At 58.8% G+C, this 17,612-nt stretch overlaps 9 protein-coding genes across 9 annotated transcripts; 4 read left to right on the top strand and 5 right to left on the bottom strand.

Moving 5' to 3' along the window:
• Window positions 1-1,383: 1,383 nt before the first annotated feature.
• Window positions 1,384-5,733, top strand: VTJ04DRAFT_7255 (uncharacterized protein; the record flags this gene model as incomplete). The annotated part of the gene is made up of 3 exons (XM_069365562.1): window positions 1,384-1,760; window positions 1,878-2,881; window positions 2,951-5,733. The coding sequence occupies 3 exons, from the start codon at window positions 1,384-1,386 to the stop codon at window positions 5,731-5,733; spliced, it is 4,164 nt and encodes a 1,387-aa protein (XP_069216584.1).
• A 106-nt stretch (window positions 5,734-5,839) lies between these two features.
• Window positions 5,840-6,175, bottom strand: VTJ04DRAFT_7254 (uncharacterized protein; the record flags this gene model as incomplete). The annotated part of the gene is made up of 1 exon (XM_069365561.1): window positions 5,840-6,175. The coding sequence occupies one exon, from the start codon at window positions 6,173-6,175 to the stop codon at window positions 5,840-5,842; it is 336 nt and encodes a 111-aa protein (XP_069216583.1).
• Window positions 6,176-6,586: 411 nt separating this feature from the next.
• Window positions 6,587-9,073, bottom strand: VTJ04DRAFT_7253 (uncharacterized protein; the record flags this gene model as incomplete). The annotated part of the gene is made up of 1 exon (XM_069365560.1): window positions 6,587-9,073. One exon carries the CDS (start codon window positions 9,071-9,073, stop codon window positions 6,587-6,589), a length of 2,487 nt encoding a protein of 828 aa, XP_069216582.1.
• A 345-nt stretch (window positions 9,074-9,418) lies between these two features.
• On the top strand, window positions 9,419-9,870 carry VTJ04DRAFT_7252 (uncharacterized protein; the record flags this gene model as incomplete). The annotated part of the gene is made up of 2 exons (XM_069365559.1): window positions 9,419-9,593; window positions 9,746-9,870. The coding sequence occupies 2 exons, from the start codon at window positions 9,419-9,421 to the stop codon at window positions 9,868-9,870; spliced, it is 300 nt and encodes a 99-aa protein (XP_069216581.1).
• A 3-nt stretch (window positions 9,871-9,873) lies between these two features.
• On the bottom strand, window positions 9,874-11,831 carry VTJ04DRAFT_7251 (uncharacterized protein; the record flags this gene model as incomplete). The annotated part of the gene is made up of 4 exons (XM_069365558.1): window positions 9,874-10,428; window positions 10,484-10,836; window positions 10,902-11,357; window positions 11,612-11,831. The coding sequence occupies 4 exons, from the start codon at window positions 11,829-11,831 to the stop codon at window positions 9,874-9,876; spliced, it is 1,584 nt and encodes a 527-aa protein (XP_069216580.1).
• A 99-nt stretch (window positions 11,832-11,930) lies between these two features.
• VTJ04DRAFT_7250 (uncharacterized protein) lies at window positions 11,931-12,801 on the bottom strand (the record flags this gene model as incomplete). Its single annotated transcript, XM_069365557.1, has 4 exons — window positions 11,931-11,937; window positions 12,328-12,357; window positions 12,548-12,646; window positions 12,713-12,801. The coding sequence occupies 4 exons, from the start codon at window positions 12,799-12,801 to the stop codon at window positions 11,931-11,933; spliced, it is 225 nt and encodes a 74-aa protein (XP_069216579.1).
• A 549-nt stretch (window positions 12,802-13,350) lies between these two features.
• Window positions 13,351-13,590, top strand: VTJ04DRAFT_7249 (uncharacterized protein; the record flags this gene model as incomplete). The annotated part of the gene is made up of 1 exon (XM_069365555.1): window positions 13,351-13,590. One exon carries the CDS (start codon window positions 13,351-13,353, stop codon window positions 13,588-13,590), a length of 240 nt encoding a protein of 79 aa, XP_069216578.1.
• Window positions 13,591-13,685: 95 nt separating this feature from the next.
• Window positions 13,686-14,219, top strand: VTJ04DRAFT_7248 (uncharacterized protein; the record flags this gene model as incomplete). Its single annotated transcript, XM_069365554.1, has 3 exons — window positions 13,686-13,776; window positions 13,889-13,931; window positions 14,081-14,219. The coding sequence occupies 3 exons, from the start codon at window positions 13,686-13,688 to the stop codon at window positions 14,217-14,219; spliced, it is 273 nt and encodes a 90-aa protein (XP_069216577.1).
• A 923-nt stretch (window positions 14,220-15,142) lies between these two features.
• VTJ04DRAFT_7247 (uncharacterized protein) lies at window positions 15,143-17,343 on the bottom strand (the record flags this gene model as incomplete). Its single annotated transcript, XM_069365553.1, has 4 exons — window positions 15,143-15,406; window positions 15,509-15,548; window positions 15,629-16,757; window positions 17,304-17,343. 4 exons carry the CDS (start codon window positions 17,341-17,343, stop codon window positions 15,143-15,145), a joined length of 1,473 nt encoding a protein of 490 aa, XP_069216576.1.
• Window positions 17,344-17,612: the final 269 nt, after the last annotated feature.

The following is a 17,612-nucleotide window of genomic DNA, read 5'->3' as shown; positions in this document are numbered from 1 at the left end:
TCGACGTCCAGTTCGGGCTGGGCACCTCAGCGGAGGTATAGTGGAGGTTGGACAGGACCCGACAGGACAAGGGTGCTGCTTGGCGGGGCAAAACACCGCCGGCCGCCGTTCGCTGCGCTGCGGGCCTGGTGCATGCTCGCTCGCATTGGCGAATCAACGCCCGCAGGACGCAGGACGCAGGATGCAGCGAAGGATGCGGTCGTCAGCGGGCGCCGTGCAGCGCTGTGGTGGGTGAGAACCAGCGAATGGCATCGTTGCCGTGATCTGTGGCCGAACCCGCGCCCAGGCGTTGCTACTACACTACCCCAGAGCCGCCTCCGAAGAAGGGATCACACCCCGGATCCTCCGGGCTAGGCGCCATGTGGGATAGTTGGTTAGTGACTGCTACTACGTTGCTTTCTCGGGGAGAACTGCCACTCCGTGAAGCACTGTGTGTGTGAGAGAGACGCTGGCTGGGGCAAAAAGAAAGTCAACATTCATGTTGGTCAAACAGGTGGACCATGTGGGCATTCCAAAAGACCGGGGAAGCCTGTGCGTCCGGGGAAGAGGAGGGGGGCTTGGTTGTTGACGTCTCCATCATCTACGCTAGCATCTCCACGACTCCAGTACCCCGGGTTTTGGTCCAGCCAGCGTCCGCCGGGGATGGTGGACCTCCTGCGAAGTACGGTGTGCTGGAGAGACGGTGGACCAGCCGGCGATGCTCGAGACCAACCTAAGCAGTATGATGTCCCAGCAAGGCGGGCCTGCCTCGGCAGAAGGCACACATACACACACTCCTAGCGGACGGACTGCGGGGTGCTTTTGCTTTGGCTTGGATGCTTGTCCTTGTTGGCTTGCTGCGGACTCGTGTTGCTTTGCGAGCTACCCCCTGTTAGTGTAGTCTGCTTGGTGAGGAAGAGGAGTTGCTGACAAGTTGATTTTGTTATCCCTCTGGTCGGCACATCCACGGCTGTTCTCCACGGCCTCGGCCACACACACCTTGGGTGAGAGAGTCTGCCATGGGTAGTAGTAGTAGTATAAACGGACACGGGTCCTCTCACTCGCGTGGGTGTGCCGCCGTGCCCAGATGCACATTCCTGCAAATTCCCAGATTGGCTATTCTCATCTAATATTGCTTCGCTTGCGTTGTGTTCCTGACCGGGTATTCTAAGCGCATTGCCGAGTACACTACTGGACATTCACCCTCGCTGACTTAGTGACCCCCGATCACTGTAACCGGAGAATCAACCCCCGACGGTTCCGCTCACTAACGACAGCCACAAGAGAAATCTCAACACATATAGCTCCGAATTTGAGGGATATACGATACTCCGTCCATATAGTAGGAAACCATCGCCTCAAGCAGCAGCCCCATTCCCCAAGCCCGCCGACCATATCGCCAATATGGCGGCACCAGCAACGGAGACGGCGGCGGCGGCGGCGGCGGCCGTGGTGAATAGCAGTAATACGGGCAATGCGGGTGGGAAGAGGAAGAGCCGCTCGGAAGGGGAAGACGACAACAACAACAACAGCAACAACAGCAACAACAGCAACAACAACAACAACAGGGCCGGCTCGGAGCAAGCAGCCAGTCCAGCACCGTCGTCATCTCGTTCATCCACGACCAAGCCGCAGCAAATCCGCCACCGCGCCTCCATTGCCTGCGCTTCGTGCCGCGAGAGGAGGATCCGCTGTGTCGTGCCCGAGGGCGAAACCGAGTGCTCTCAGTGCAGGAGGACGGGTTCAACGTGTATCATCAAGGATGATGATGAGCGGAGGAGGTAGGCTTTAATTCCCCCTTTTTCATGTCTTTTGTGATTTTCCTCCACAGTGAGAGTGAGAGCGTAAATGAAGAGGGTATGAAGAGAGAGGGATTGTTAACATTGTCATGGCAAAAGGCCAATTTCCAAAGCGTACATGTCCTCACTTTCCAACCGAATTGCCCTGCTTGAAGAGATGCTCCGGGAACGCGGTGTCGTCCCTCCGCCGGCAGTGCATCCACCCAAGACGAGGCATGAGGCTCAACAAGCTCGCCTGCGGGAAGAACAGCTCCGGGCACAGCAACAGCAACAACAACTTAACGGCAGCAGTACCACGAACCATACCACCAACCCCGAGTCGCAGACCAGCAGTAACCCACCACCACCAACCCAACCAGCCCAACCACCAACTCCCCCCGGGTCCGGCGATGAAGACGTCCTAATGGCCGAGTTTGACCCATCCCACGCCTTTCCCGCCGCAACCGCCCACTTCAACCGGCTAGTCGATCCCCTACTCCTCCAAGACTCTTCCTCCTCCTCCACCATCCCCGCGCCCGCCGCCGCCGCCGAGCCCAGGAAAGACGCCAGCAGCGGCGCGCGCCAACTCCTCGTCAGCCGCGGCATCTTCGTCCCCGACCCGCCCGTGGCCGGACGAACCCGCTTCTTCGGCCCGACCGCCAACAGCCACGTGCACGCGCGCACCGCGTGCGTGCTGGGGGCTTTGGAACCGCACGAGCGTGCGCAGCACCGCGCGTCGCTGGTCATCGCGACCTTACCGGCCGCCACGCACGACTACCTCCTGCGGCGGTTCTGGGAGGGGTACAACGCGTGGCAGCCAGTGGTGGAGCAGAGCGGGTTCGAGAGGGGGAGAGTCTCCAAAGATCCGAGGTTGTATTCGCCTTTCTTGCATCTGGCGATGCTGGCGGTGGGGTATCGGTTTGCGGATTGGGAGAGGGAGGATGTCAAGAGGTTGGCGCTGGGCGGGAATCATCATCGGGAGAGTACGTTGCATAGGGAGGCGCGGGCGATGGTGGAGATGGAGATCGAGCGGCCGGGGGGCGTGCCCAGTGTGCAGGCGTTGTTGGTGTTGGCGGAGTTGGAGTGTGGTGTTGGGAGGGATGCGGCGGGGTGGATGTATTCTGGTAAGTTGGAGGAGGGGATGGGCTGTTTGGCTTCTTGATGGGGGGTTGCTGACGTGGTGATGTTTCTAGGAATGGCGAACCGTCTGGCTTTCGACCTCGGGCTGCATGTCAACCCGCCCAGCGATGTGTCGGAGATAGAGCGGCAGACGAGGCGCCAGGCGATGAGCGCGTGCGTCATGTTTGACAGGCGATGGGCCCTGTTCCTGGGCCGGCCGACGTCGATCAAGATGCAGGATGTGCGCGTGGACGTGATGCTCCGGACCTGCTCTCCAGCCGGATCGGCCCTGGATGTCGGTCTTGTTGCGGCGCGTCAGGCCATCCACAAGCAGATGTTCGAACTTCTCGAGCTGGCCGGCCGGGTGGCCGACTTCCAAAACACCATCTCGGGCGGTGCCCACGTCTTCGCGTCCAAGGCCGCCGAGGACAGGGCTTACCTACATTTTGTCGGCCTCGAACGGCTCTTCCACAACTGGTACCGCCGTCTGCCCGAGAACCTGGCCTGGAAGCCTGTCAACATCCAGACGGCCCAGGCCGGATTCTTCCTGCTACACCTGCAGTTCCACGCCTGCATGATCATCCTCCACCGGCCCTGGGCCAAGTACGGCCCCATTCTCTCGTCGCTGCACGGCACCAGCGTCGGAGGTGGTGCTCGGTACCCGAGCCCCGAGTCCCCCAGCACCGAGGACAGCGCGACGACGGCGGTGCCCTTTGTCTCCTCCTGGATGGCCCCGACGGCGACGATGACGCCGCACGACAACCGCGCCGCCATGTCGCGCAGCATGTGCACGCAGCACGCGATCCGCATTGCCCGCATTTTCTGGCACCATCGCCAGCGCTTCGACGGGCGCAGGGTGCCTCTGGCGGCGACGCAGCACGCCGGCACGGCGGCGCTGGCGCTCATGGCCGCCCTCGCGCACAAGAGCGCCGAGCTCGACCACCACTCCAACCTGCAGTACCTGCAGGTGCTCTCGGCCGCCATCTACGACATGAGCCACCTGTACCAGCCGGCAGCGCGCATGTACCAGCTTCTCAAGGCCATGATGGGCGAGATCCGCAACGAGATGGTCAAGACGGCAGGGTTGGATTTCGGGTCGTTTGTTATGGGGAGGTATCCGCCTGTGCCGGCGTCGGGGGTGGTGTACGGAGGCGGTGCCGGCAGCGGTGTCGGCCATGCTCACAGGGCGTCGTGGTCGGGGAGCGTTCTCCCTGCCCAAGACGACGACCGCGCCGCCAAACGCCGCCGGCTGTCCAGCGTCGCGTCGATCGACTACTCCGCCACCTTCATGCCTTCCCCGTCCTTGCTGGCCGCGAGCAGCCTTCATGCGCCTTGCCCCTCGCCACCGGCCTCGGCCAAGGGCCTGGAGTGTAACCCCTTCGCCCCCGTTGACCCGGGGAATACTACTGCGCAACCGCCCCATGTTCCCGTCACAGCAGGGTTTGATATGGACTTCTTCCAGACCTCGTTCGCGGATATCCTGGGAACCAGTGCCACTAGCTCGGTCTCGGCTCCTCCTGTCCCGACGAATGTCGCCGTCCCCGGTTCCCACGCCTGGGCTGCTGCGGGCCAAGACACCTCGCCGGTGATGTTGATTCCAACTGTTTCGGGTGACCTGTCCTGCTTGAGCACCGGCGGTAGCGGCAGCAGCAGCACTGTGAAGAACAGTCCTGGTTCTGCGACCACCGCTACCCCGTCTGTACCGACAACAGCCTCGGGTGCAGGCAGTACCACCACCGCCGACCAATGCGACGATGACGACTCTGCCGACCCCGACAAGACGATCGAGGACTGGCTTGCCGAACCATCAACAAAACTGCCCCCTGCCGGAACAAGCGTTGTTGAGTCCTCTTCCTCCCCTTCTAACACCACTACGACCTCAACCACGGCGGCAGCATCAACAACAACCAACCCGGCTGAGAAAGCAAACCCCTCGCCACAACAACAAGACCAACAGCACCAACTCACCCACGACCGCGCAACCAGCCTCAGCCACGCCACCGTCGACGGCACGCCCATCTGCCGGGACCCGTACGTGCTGAGCCTGCAAACGGAGCTGGGGATCGGCTACGGTCTGGGACCCGACGAACAACAACGACACAAAACCGGCGGCGTGGACGACGCCTCCTGCTCGGTCCTCTCTCCCGCGGCCACGCACACGTCCGATACCATCATCGTCGGCGGGGTTGGTGGCACTGGTAGTTCTGCAGATGCTGGTGGCATTTCCCATCTCCCGCCAGTGCCGGGCCTGGATATGTCAGCCGTCGGGGTCGGGGTTGGCGGGGTCGATCTCGCGGCGGCGGCGGCGGCGGCGATGGATTTACATCTTCACAGCCTGGAAGGGTTGGATGGGTTGGATGGGATTGATGCGATGGACTGGTTCGCTGCTGCCACCGGGCAGGATAGCCATGACCATGGCAATAATGCTCAGGACAAAGCTCAGAGCCCGACGCAAACTACCACCGGACAACAAGGTCCGGATAACCACGTCGCTTCGCCCACAACCACTACCACAACAACCACGCAACCAGCAGATTCCCCGGCGGAGAACAAACCATCTCCCAGCAGCAGCACCACTCCCACAGTCACCAACACAAACACCAACACCACAACCACAACCCCACCTCCAGCACCATCCACCTCCTCTTCCACCTCCGTCCTCCCCGTCACACCAATAACCCTCGACGAACTAGCCCAAAGCGTCGAAGAGGCCGTGGGGTCTGCGCGCGCCAGGGCGAGGGCGAAGGCTGCCGCTGCTGCTGCCGCCGCCGCCGCCGCTCAAAGCGCTGCTTCTGTTAATGTTGAGTCGCAGACTTCTGGTAGTGGTGCCGCTGGTGTGGTTGCGTCTGCCGCCTAAGCAGTCAGTGGTTGCCGCTGCCGCTCAAGAAGTGGTTGCGGCGCAGGTTTGACTTCTGCTGCTGCTGGTGGTGGTGGCGGTGGTGGTGGTGATGGTTCGGCTGGTATTAGCTGATGGTGATAACACCGATGATGACAGCAATGATAAGGCTTCTCCCGTCTCCTGGTGGTGGTGGATGTGGTAGAGAAGAGGGAGACAGGGGGTGTGGAGTTGGTGGTGATGATTGGTTATGTTTTTGACGCCGTCTACGATTTACGAACTGGACGATTACCTTACCTACCCAACAACCATGTTTGCTTTTCTTTCTGCTCCAGTTGAGCAATGGGATGGGATGAAATGGATACCTACCCGAGCGGAGGCTGGGATGGCGTTGGAGGCATTTTGTTTTGTTTTGTTTTGTTTTGTTTTGGTCAAAGTCATTGAATGTGGGATATTGGGCCATGGGTCTATGATGGTACCTTATGTGATGGGTATTACAGCAGCGTGGGAATCGCGGGCCTGGATCGCTTGATCATAACGATGTGTAAACTACCGAGCCAGATACTCAGTCGCTGCGAATGAGGATGAGGATGATTAATTGCTGATCATCAGCTGCTATCATAGACATGTTGTCCCCTTGGAACTTTGTAACCATCGACCGATGGTCATGGACATACAACCTCCTCCTGGAGGAGCGTATATATGCCCAACGACGCCGGCGGGTTGTATTATCCCTTCCACTCAACCTCCCCTAATATCGCTGCCGGGTATCACACTCATCATCCCCCTCATCTTCCATCTATTATAAGCAAGCATTCAACACCATCAACACCCTCGCTCTTCTCAAACAAACACACAAACAAGCAGCGTTATTCTACCTCCCCAACAACCCAAAAAACGAACCCCCTCCTCCTGCACCAACACCATCCTCCCGATGATCATGCTCCACCAAAAACTCGGGCGGCACGTCATTGTTGCTGCTCTCCCTGCTCAAGGGCGGCCGTGGCGGGGAACTGGATAACAGCAAGCTTTGTCGCCGTCCCTGTCCTTGGGCCCGGCCATAACGATCATGGTCCTCCTCTTCCTCCTCTTCCGCAGCGGCGGCAAGCAAGTCCGGCGGGACCTCGTTGTCGCTGCTGTCTAGTTCGTGTGGCTGTTGTCGTCTCCTCACATCTCCCGTCGACCGGGGCTGTGATGGTGGTGGAGTGTAATCGTCATTGTGGTCGAGGTCAACCAACTTCCCACCACCACTTCCACCACTCCCCCCTGCACCCTGCGTCCCAGTCGATCGAGATACTCGGAGACTGGCCGCGGACCTTCCCAGGCGGGGGGTTGTCTCGCCCAAGCCAGCATCATCCTCTTCATCTGCTCTCCCAGGTCCATCGCTCTTCTCTTCACTGCCACCATCCTTAGCGCCCCCGTCGTGATAATGTTCATCATCGTCATCAGACGGCACATCCACCCCCGCGCCCCTCAACGCGTCCCGGAGCAGCCGACTCGCCTGGCGAAACGCTTCCCGCTCGGCGCCAATGGCGCAAATCAACAAATTCCACCCGCGCTCTTCAGCGATGCGGAGGAGGTCCGTCAGCCCCGCCCGGACGGCGCGCATCTTCTCGAGCTGGGCGAGCATAGCTTCTTCTGGGGAGTTGTACGTCGTTGTCGTCGAAGCGGATGCGGATGTGGATCTCGATGGCGAGCGCGACGGGGAGGGTTGTTGCGATGTCTCATCCCCATCATCGTCATCGATGAGCAGCTTACTTTTACTCTTTTTCCCCTTCCCGCCGCCCGCGCTAGCACTCCTACTACCAGCGGTAGCAGTACCAGCCTTCATCTCCCTCCTCAACGCCCTCTCAAACCCCTCCACCAACGCCACCGCCCTCTTCCACACCTCCCCTCCCTCCTCCAGCGCCTTGCGTTCCCTCTCCACTTCCCGTCTCCTCCTCTCCAACACCGCCACCTCCTCCTCCCACCACTCCCTCGCCATCTCCACCGTCCGCCTCTCCGGCCGGAGCCTCAAAAACTCGACTCCCATCAAAGGACTACTCTCAACCAACCCCCTTTCACCCTCCTCCCCTTCCTCCTGGTGGTTACCCATCCCAGAGATAACAAACACCTCCCCATCCAACGGCCTGACCCCGGGACGGGCCAACAATTCCCCAATCCTCCCTTCCACCTCCCTCAACGCCCCCCGGTAGCCACTCAACCCCGCCTCCCAGCGACTCTCGGCCTCTTGAATCCTCCCGTCCAACTCTTTTCCTCTCCTCCTCACCACCCGCAACCTCTCTTCCAGCTCCATCTCCTCCCTTTTCACCCTTTCCCTCTCGCCCCTCAACTCCCTCAACTCCCTGGCAAGCGGATCCTCCTCCTTCTCCTCGTCCTCCCCGCCGCCGCCGCTGCCGTGCTCCAGCGCTTGTAACTGCCTCGCGACGCTCTCCCGGCGGGTGGTCCACCGCCGCAGCCTCGCAAGGGCCTGCTTGCGCGCGGCGAGCGCCGAGGCCAGCGCCGCGTCCTCGTCGGCGCGGAGCTGGTGCAGCGCGGCCATGGCGCGGGCGATGCCGGCGCGGGTGGAGGGGAGGGTGGGCGGTTGGTGTTTGGGCTGGCGGACGGGGGTGGGGATGGGGTTGTCGGCGAAGCTGACGCGTCGTTGACCGCCGGAGGTGGAGGAAGTGGCGGGCGTGCTGGAGCGAGATACTGAGGAGGAGGTGGTGGTGTTGGTCTTGTTGTTACCCGCTGCTCCTGCCGGGTCTGAGCTGGAAGAAGAAGAACAAGGCTCGAAATTAGCCGCCAACCCCGCCGATTGCGCATCCAAAAGGAACTGCAGCTCGCGCTGCAGCGCCCGCTCGCGGCGCTGGAGAGTGGTCCAGACCGGGTCCGGTTTGGGATCCGAGTCGACGTCCCGCCGCGAGGAACGGACCGGGAGCCGGTCGAAGAGCACGCTGTTGATGTTGCGGGCGATGGACGACGCTGTACCGCCGCCACTCCCTGAAGAATAGGAGTAGGAGTATGATGGGTCTCTTTCCTCTTCATCGCGGTACAGCACCATGGACCGAGCGATCGGGGGAGGAGGCCCCGCGAAGAGGATGGGCTGTTCCTTGGGTTTGGGTTTGGGCTTGGGGCGGTGGTTCGTCCCGTCGCTGTAGCCGTAGCCGGGGCTGCTCGGAGGCGGTGGGCTGCGCCGAGCAGCATATCTGAGGTGGCTGTCGTCGGCCGGATCGTCGTCCTCGGGGTGGGGGGAGAGGTCGGTCAGGGAATATTCGCTGGGCTTTTTGCGGATGGGCGGGCTTTTGCGGCCGTGGAGGGGGAGAAGGGGACCATCGCGCCCGAAGCCTAGACGAGGAAGGAAGGACGATTTAGAGGACATGGTTGAGTATGTAGTGTATCAATTGTTGGTCTGGTCAGGGAGGAGGAGCAGTGATTTGGTCGATGTGCATCTCAAGAAGAACCCCTCTGGGCAGTTAATAGTCGTCTCTCCTCTCTCCCGGCAAAGTACCCGAGATAAAACGCTTAAAAGCAAATGTAAAAAAAACCCGGAAAGACAAGATAAGATAGTCAACCTTCTAGTGCCCGTGCCCGACCGAATATCTCTGGTGATCGGCAGCAAGAGAATAGGATGCCTGGGCCGACGTCTGTGGTTGGGCTGAAGCAGCTCTTGGACCTGCACGTCAGCGCAGGGTCGATGTCAGGTCTCGCGAGCACCTCACATGCCATGTGCTCCAACCACAAGACAGAGACAAGAAGGCTTGGTGCCGCTGTCATTGCTGCCATTGGCCGCCAAGACCGTCAAGCTTCTGGGTGGTTGCCGGTGGTGGGCCTTGTCAAGTCCGACTGCTCAGCCCCTGATGTCACTCTCCCACAGCACCAGGCCCGTGGCTCAGCAGCCAGTCCGGACAAAAGACACCCCACCCCGCATCCATATCATCCTGGAGTTTCCTTAATTTATGTCCATATCCGGACGACCAACACCCAAAACACCAACAGAAATCATCATGAGAATCATCGTCATTGTTGCTGTTGCTAACCCAGCTGGTCTCAGCCGGTATCTATTCCGCTGCTCAAAAGCATCTAGACCCGCCCAAAGAAAATCCCACCAGACAACCTATCGCCCCAACCAATCCTTTCCTACACCCTAATTCCTCCCGCCTCCTTCTACCCCCCTGACCCTTACGGCTGGCCAAGGCCGAGGTGGTTGACATCAGCCTTGACAATGCGCAGAGTGTTGGTGTTGCCCATGCCGCCCTTCCAGCCCTGAACAACCACCACAGTCTCGCCCTCCGCCAGGATACCGAGCGCAATCGCGTGGCTGAGACCCCACTTGATGCGCCTGTCCACATCCTCCTGCCAGTTGACCTTGGTGAAGTCGGGCTTGGCCTCGGGGAACAGGAACGGATACACGCCGCGATACAGATGCGCGTAGCGAGACGCCGACGCGTTACGGGTGATCATGATGATGGGGCAGACCGGGCGGTACTTGGAGATGAGGCGAGCCGAGTCGCCCGAGGTCGAGAGCACAATGATGGCGGCGGCGTTGAGGTCGAGCGACGCGCGCACCGCAGCCATGGAGCAGGACTCGACGATCGAGACGGGGCGCTTGACCAATGTGCACATCTCCTCGAAGTGGCTGACATACGGGATCGAGTTCTCCGCCTTGAGGCAAGCCTCGCTCATCTCGCGCACGGCCTCATACGGGTAGTTGCCCTTGGCCGTCTCGCCGGAAAGCTGGAGAGGCGTCAGCACTGCAATTGAGAACCACAGAGAGGGCCAGACTGCTTACCATGACGCAGTCAGCGCCATCCGTGACGGCATTGCCGACGTCGCTGATCTCGGCACGGGTCGGCCGGGGGTTCTTGATCATCGACTCGAGCATCTGGGTCGCGCAAATGACGGGCTTGCCGGCAATGTTGCACATGGCAATGATCTTCTTCTGGGCCGCAAACACCTCGGCCGCGGGAATCTCAATGCCCAAGTCACCACGGGCCACCATGACGCCGTCCGTCTCCTCCAGGATCTCGGCAAAGTTGTTGAGACCCTGACGGTTCTCAATCTTGGCAATGATCTGGATGTGCTTGCCCTCCTCGCCCAGGACGGCGCGGATGTCCCGGATGTCCTGCGCCCGGCGAATAAATGCTGTTTTTGGTAGGGGTGTCAGCCAGTTATATTTCCACTCAAGGCTTTTCTCTGCTAAGGCTCACAGGCAAAAATCATGTCGACGTTGTTCTTGACGCCGAACTTGAGGTCGTTGATGTCCTTCTCCGACAGGGCGGGAAGGTCAACATCGGTGTTGGGCAGGTTGACACCCTTCCTGGAAGAGATGAAGCCGTTGTTGCGGGCCTTGACGCGGATGGTCTGGTCGTCGACAATCTCGAGCACGTCAAACGCGAGCACGCCGTCGTCGACGTAGATGATGCGCCCGGGCTGGATCACCTTGGTGATGTTCTTGTAGTCGATGTACATGTTCTTGATGTCGCAGGCCTTGGCGTACTGCTCGTCGGTCGTAAAGTTCATGATATGGCCGGCGGTGATGGGGAGGTCGGCATCGCCCACCGTGTTGCCGGTCCGGATCTCGGGGCCCTTAGTGTCCAGGGCAATGGCCACAGGGCGGCCCGGCTGAACCCTCTCGGCCTCGCGGGCATTGTCAATGACGCTCTCTGGAAGTGGAGGAAGCAATCGGTTAGCATGTATCTGTGGCTCTCGGCGACGTATCCGGGATCCGCGACCTGTCCGCGACCTAGATATCCGCGACAAGCCAGAAAATCCATCAAGCAAGGCGCTAGGCTCGGCCGGCCCGCCAGGTGGAGTTTGTCGTGGACCCAACCGACTCGCCCCAACCAGCTCTTCCAAACCAGAGCTCTAGCACGACGGCTCAAGATCCACAACAACTAAAACGTCAAAGGACACGTACGGTGGTACTCGTAGCTGCCGTGGGAAAAGTTCATGCGCACGACGTTGAGACCGGCCTCGCGCAGCTTGTTGATGGCCTCGACAGAGTTGGTCTTGGGGCCGATGGTGCAGATGATGGAGGTGCGGCGCAGGTTGCGCTCGGGCTGGAAGGCCGTGTCCAGCTGAGCCAACCACTCGATCTTGCCGCCGAGCTGGAGATGGTCGAGAGCGGTGGCGGCCATGGTGTTTGGTGAGGTGAGTGCCGGGTTGGAAAGTAGGAAGTGAGGGTGTTGAGAGGTTAGTTGAGTCGGGTTCAGGGAAGAATAAGGTAGATGGGTGGTTCAAGGCCTGGGGTGCGTTTATATTAGTAACTTGTTGTGTTTTGAATATGTCCGGGGTCGGAGGCGAGCATGTTCAAATCGGATTGGGAATCGGACTGGAGGCTCGGATGGTCGATCGCACTCTTGGGCGGGAGGATGGTTCGATTGGAGAAGGGAGCGGGCAACGAGATGAGCTCACACCCTCGCACCTCACACCTCACACCTCACACCAGGACCGACCACAAAACCCAGAGATGACTCTCACGTTGCCCGACGGTGCTACCTACAAGTAGGCTGAGCAGAAAAGTGCTGCTGCAAACAAACCACTGCGAGCACCTCAAATCGACAAACGCGGGGAAGAAGGAAAACAACAAGCTGAGATGCGGGGCAGTGATTGAGGGAAGAAGAGGCAGCTTACCTGGCGACACTCGAGTCGGGCGTGCACAAACTTGGGGAGTTTAGTTTGTGCAGGAGTTGTGGAAGGAAAGAAAGTAAAAAAAAGGAAGAAGAGAAGAGATGAGAAGGGAGGAGGAGATGGGAGAGATTAGGTTGTTGTTTGGAGTCGAGTCCCCTTGCGCAAAAAAATTGTTGGACTTTTCTGGTTTGAGGTTTCTGATGGGATAATACCGTTGAGTTACCTGACCACTAAGGCAACCTGGAAGTAGCCCAAGCTGGGACTGTCCCGCCTTGGGATGTTCGCCAAATCTCCAATCTCCACGGCCACTGCAGCAAGTCGCCTGCATCGGACATTAGTGCAGATTTGCTCTCTTCACTCCATGACGTCCACACACAGCTCAGCTTACCTTAGCTGCCCTGGTGGTCCCTCATCTCCAGCAGGTAGTACCTCAACATCCACATCCACATCATCCACATCCCACCCACGGCGCGGCATGGATGCCCCACGCAGCCCCTCCTGATAGCGAAGACGGCCCTTTTCAGCGCCCGTTCATGTTATTCATCGCTTCTTCCCCTTTCCTACCCCCTGCTGCTGCATCGACCCGCCCATGCTGTCAACCACCAGCCCCTAATGCAGGCCACCACTCTCCGCCCTGTCTGCTGCCCTCTCTAGCTGTGGCATGATGCCATCTCCAAATCTCCAAGCCACGCGGTGCCCCTCACCCCCAAGTTTGAAGCGGTTCAGATCGGACTTGGACCAGGAACCCCCACCATCCATCGGATCCACAGCCGATGCGGAACCCCCGCCAAAAGTCTTGGCACGGCCCGATCTTGCGGGGCCAATAGCAGCCAGGCTTGGCACATTTGTGGGTCGACAAAGGAAACTGCGACGTCTCGTGACTCCACACGTGTTTCGGCTGGCCCGTGCTCCCCAGCCGGGAAAGCGGTGAGAGGTGGGGTGGATCCTCGGCCCCTCGTTCCCTGCTGCATGTCGGTGGTTGGTCGGTTGTCAACCAATTGCCGCCGGCCCGACGACACCGCTTTCATGTGTCTACCGTCGAGCTTGCGTTGCATCTTGCGTCTCCTCCGCAACGACACACCACACCACCTTACTTACAAAACAAACCCCTCGCTCCGTCGAGTCGCCTTGCACGTCGTCGCACGAGTATTCGACAGTCGCCGCTATCATCGCCATCCTCGCCTCCAAGGTTCCCGACTTCGGACAGATCAGACAAACCTCCGTTCTACGACACCTCGTCCCGACATTACTATCCAAAATACATAGCCCAAGATGGTGGTGGGTGCCGCTGTTCCGCTTCCTCCTGCTTGCTCCGTTTCGGAGCGGCTGTTGTTGTGGTGGTCTTCGGAGTCTAAAACCACATGTGTGCAATCCAGCTCCTCGACTTGCTGACTCTGGGGTTGTGGTCAAAGCTCGGACGGTTCACCCACTATGCCTTTGACGCAGTGCTTCGTAAGTATCCCCGTAACTCGCCTGTCCTCTTCCGGTTGTTGGTCCTTGGGGAAATGGGACGAAAAGAAAGAGAAGGAAACACGAACCCGACTAACCTGGCTTGCTACTCCAGTCTCTGCGTTCCTCGCGGGCATGAAGCGCTCGACCGGCCTGACGTGAGTCCTTCCTCCAACCCTCGCTGACATCGTTGGCCCTTCATATCAACCTTAGCCTCGTCGATCTCCTCCTCGTCCTCCTCCTGCTCTTCATCCGCCTGCTCTGCCTCAATATCCTTCCCCCAACGCAGCTAACATTCTCCCCGCAGCTTCAAAACCGACAAAGTCGCCGGCGACAACAAGGAGGTGTCCAAATGGGTCAACAAGTACCTCAGCCTGGGCGAATGGGTCATGGACCAGTCCGTCGCCATCGCCGGCTCCAGCGGCTGGTTCGAGCGCACCCGGTAACTTCGACCCCCGACCAACATTACCGGATACCTTTCCGAAATCAGAACTCGGGCAAGGGAACCTATCACCGGTCGCCTTGTGAACCGAACAGCAAATAGGATGGCCGAGGAATAGGAGAGTGGAATGGAAATACAGGGAACACGTCGTTTTCTCTTTTTTTGTTGTCACGAACCAACCAAATTTGAACCGTCCCCCGGCTTCTCGATCCCGTCTTCAACGTTTCGAACCACTTTCCCTCCGTTCCCTTCGAGCTCGTCACTTGCCACCGCCCTTGTATGTACAGAGTGTGGGATCAAACATCCAAGCCTGGACGGGATCGGACTGGTCCGGGGCCGAACGATGTCATGAACGGTACACGGTACAAGTTGGTCGTTCTCTGGTTATCTGGTTCCTTTGAATTGGGGTTTTTTCATAACATGACGGCATGAACTGGGTTGGTGGAGGCGTTTGGGAACTCTCACCGCTGTTCAGAGCGTACTGTATGTATACCTAGGTATGCTCTTCATCAGGAGGAATGCAATTTCACTTTTCCTAGAATTGATTCCTGGTATCTTACGATATGACATTATTGGGAGACAGACGTGCTTCATATATAGCATTTCCATGATTCCGTGATGGGTTTGGGTGGTTCCCCTGATCGTCGATATGTGTTATTTGGCTTGTAATACCATTCCCCAAATATTCAGGCCCTGGATGCTCCTCTACGTTCGGGAGAATGGATCAAGCTGAGACTATGGGATGATCGACTACACCTGATGAACCACACTCATGAACATCTAGAGCAACTGACTTGGCTATTATTAGACAACAAAAACTGTCCGCTACACAACTTCCTCCCCAAAGAGCTATCATCTGTCTGACAAAAAACAAGACACCACAGCTGTCTATAACGATGATAACATTAACGCTGCCTCCCTCTCCTCTTACTCCTCCCCCTCCCCCTCCTCCGCCGCGGCAGCAGCCCTCCTCGCCCGGCGCGGTGCAAAATATATCATGCTAAACGCAAAGTTGACCACCAACCCGCCCAGCTGCGCCCAAAACAAGATCTGGTTACCTTCCCTCCGGCCCATCCGCGCGTACATCTGTCTCGCGCCCAACGGAAGGATGGTCGCGAAAAGGCACTTCCAGAAGACAAAGCTGCGTACGGCGTCGGGGGCGGTGGCGGGGCCGAGTTTGGCGCGGATGAGCTGTTTGGGGAGTCCATAGAAGTTAGCAACAACCCTTGATCATATCGTCGTCATAGACCTGGGAATCTAGGGGAGATATATAGTCAGGGAGCGAGCACTCACCCCAGGCACAGGCCCAACCATGGCCGTGGTACCAGCACCACTGTAATTCGAGTCAGTCAAATCAGCATCTCCATCCCCTATCGTCCATCATTATCATCATCAAACGGAGCCCAGACTCACATCAGCACATGCGTCGCCGACAACCTCCACGCCCCCGCCACCTCCCTGACCGGGTACACGCTATACACCAAAAACCCCGCCGCGCTCAATACCGAGCCCAACAGCGTCGCCATCACATGTGGGCGGATATCCTGCTTCCTCCTCGCCATTCGTTCCGCCACGGCGCAGGGGATCCATCCCAACACGACCCCGGCCGCGAACCCGACAAACAGCCCCGGCGCGTCCAGCGCTTCGACTCCTCCCAACATGTCCCCGTACACGTACACCAGCGAGGTCAGCGTGGCGTACTGCAGCGCGAACATCACGCACGCGAAGTGGGCGTACCAGCGGACGAGGAAGCTCGAGAACCAGACGGTGTAGAGCGGCTGGAGCATCTGCTTCCACAGCGAGAGTGTGGACTCATCGCGTCGACCATCCGTGTCTGGGCGGGCGTGGTGATTCCACCCCGTGGCTTTGCTCATTCTTTTCGCCCTCGCCCTCAACAGGTGAACAGCGGACGTCTCCGCGCGGTCGTGCGCTCCGCCCGTCCGACCGAGCAACAGCTCATCAAAAATAAACAGCACGGTACTGAAGACAACAATCCCAAAGAACACACTCCTCCAACTCGTCAACACATGCGCCACGCCCCCCGCGATAACAGGCGCCACAGCAAACCCAAAGACTCGGCTAAGCGTGTACCGCGCGCGAACAATCTCAGCCTCGACCGTCCCAGGCGGCGTCAAATCCCTCAACCTCACCCTCCCCACCGCCAGCGCGCAGCTCCCAAACACCCCCGCCAACACACGAAACGCAACCAACATCTCCACGCTCCCCGCCAGCCCGCAGGCGAGCGTGAAGAGGAGGAACAGCACCGCGGCGCCTTCGTGCAGGCGACGCCGGCCGTAGCGTCTCGATAGAGGTGTGAAGAGCACCGGCCCGGCGGCCAGGCCGAAGAGGTACGCGGTGGTGATCAGGCCGGTTGCCACCGGGTTGCTGGAGCGCGGGAGGGGGGAGTGTTTGTTCAGAGTTGAGGTGATGAGCGGAGTGATGGAGACGGTGGCGGTGGAGGAGAAGCTGGAGAGGAAGGTCCAGGCGCAGGTGACGAGGAGGTGGCGGAGTTTGTATTTCCGCGGCCAGTTGTGTGGGTGGTCTGGGTCGGCCGGTGACTAGTCGACGATGGGATCATATTGGGCATATGGTTGGGGCCCAGTGGTGGTGGTGGTGGTGGTTTCGAGTTTTGGGAGGCTGTTGGATGAGTGCGATAAGCCGGATGCCCCGGGTCGAGGGGGGATGAGAGGAGGGATGGTGTTGAGCTCGATCCCTTGGAGGGTTTGGGATGGATGAGGTCTCTGATAGCTAGATGCGGATGCGGCACCGGGGAAGAGAGTGGTCTGATGTGTTCTATATGTGTAGGGAGGATCAAACTGGGAGTTGGGATCTCGCGCCATGTAAGGGGGCGGAGGGGGGATGGGTTGTGATGCCATTATGAGGACGGCAAGTTGAGGCGTAGAATTTTAGGTATTTGGCTCGGCAAGTAATAGGTGAGAGTTGATAATAAGAATTGATAGAGCGGGATGTAATAGGTGATGATTGAAAAGTCGGCGGGGGAATGGAGTTGAAACAAGACCAATAGACTCAGGCTTCCTACACCTGAGGAAGTCTCATGGCAAGTCTATCATCACAAACTCATCCTTACCAGGGGAACTTGGCCAAATTGATAGGAACCTGATATTCATTTCCGGGTTTGATTTCTTGAGCTCAGATAGGTACACTTTCCATGTGATGCGATTGGCATGTTGGAAGTTGGACTTTACTTCCCAGGATAACTAGGTAAGTTGGTTCATGGCTCTTTCTCCTCCTGGCCTCACTCTTGCCTTTTGGTCACCAGGAAGGGCAATCATTCTCCACGGTATTAAGGAGATGAACGTGGTCTCCAAAACTCAAGATAATACAGTATCACAGGCTCTCCTTGAATTTATTACTACTATTCCTACTAGGTGATTTT

Source organism: Mycothermus thermophilus (assembly GCF_041956435.1).
Source record: "Mycothermus thermophilus strain CBS 625.91 unplaced genomic scaffold VTJ04scaffold_5, whole genome shotgun sequence".
Classification (NCBI taxonomy): domain Eukaryota; kingdom Fungi; phylum Ascomycota; class Sordariomycetes; order Sordariales; family Chaetomiaceae; genus Mycothermus; species Mycothermus thermophilus.
The sequence above is the reverse complement of the archived record's forward strand: the minus strand, read 5'-3'. Positions and strand labels throughout refer to the sequence as shown.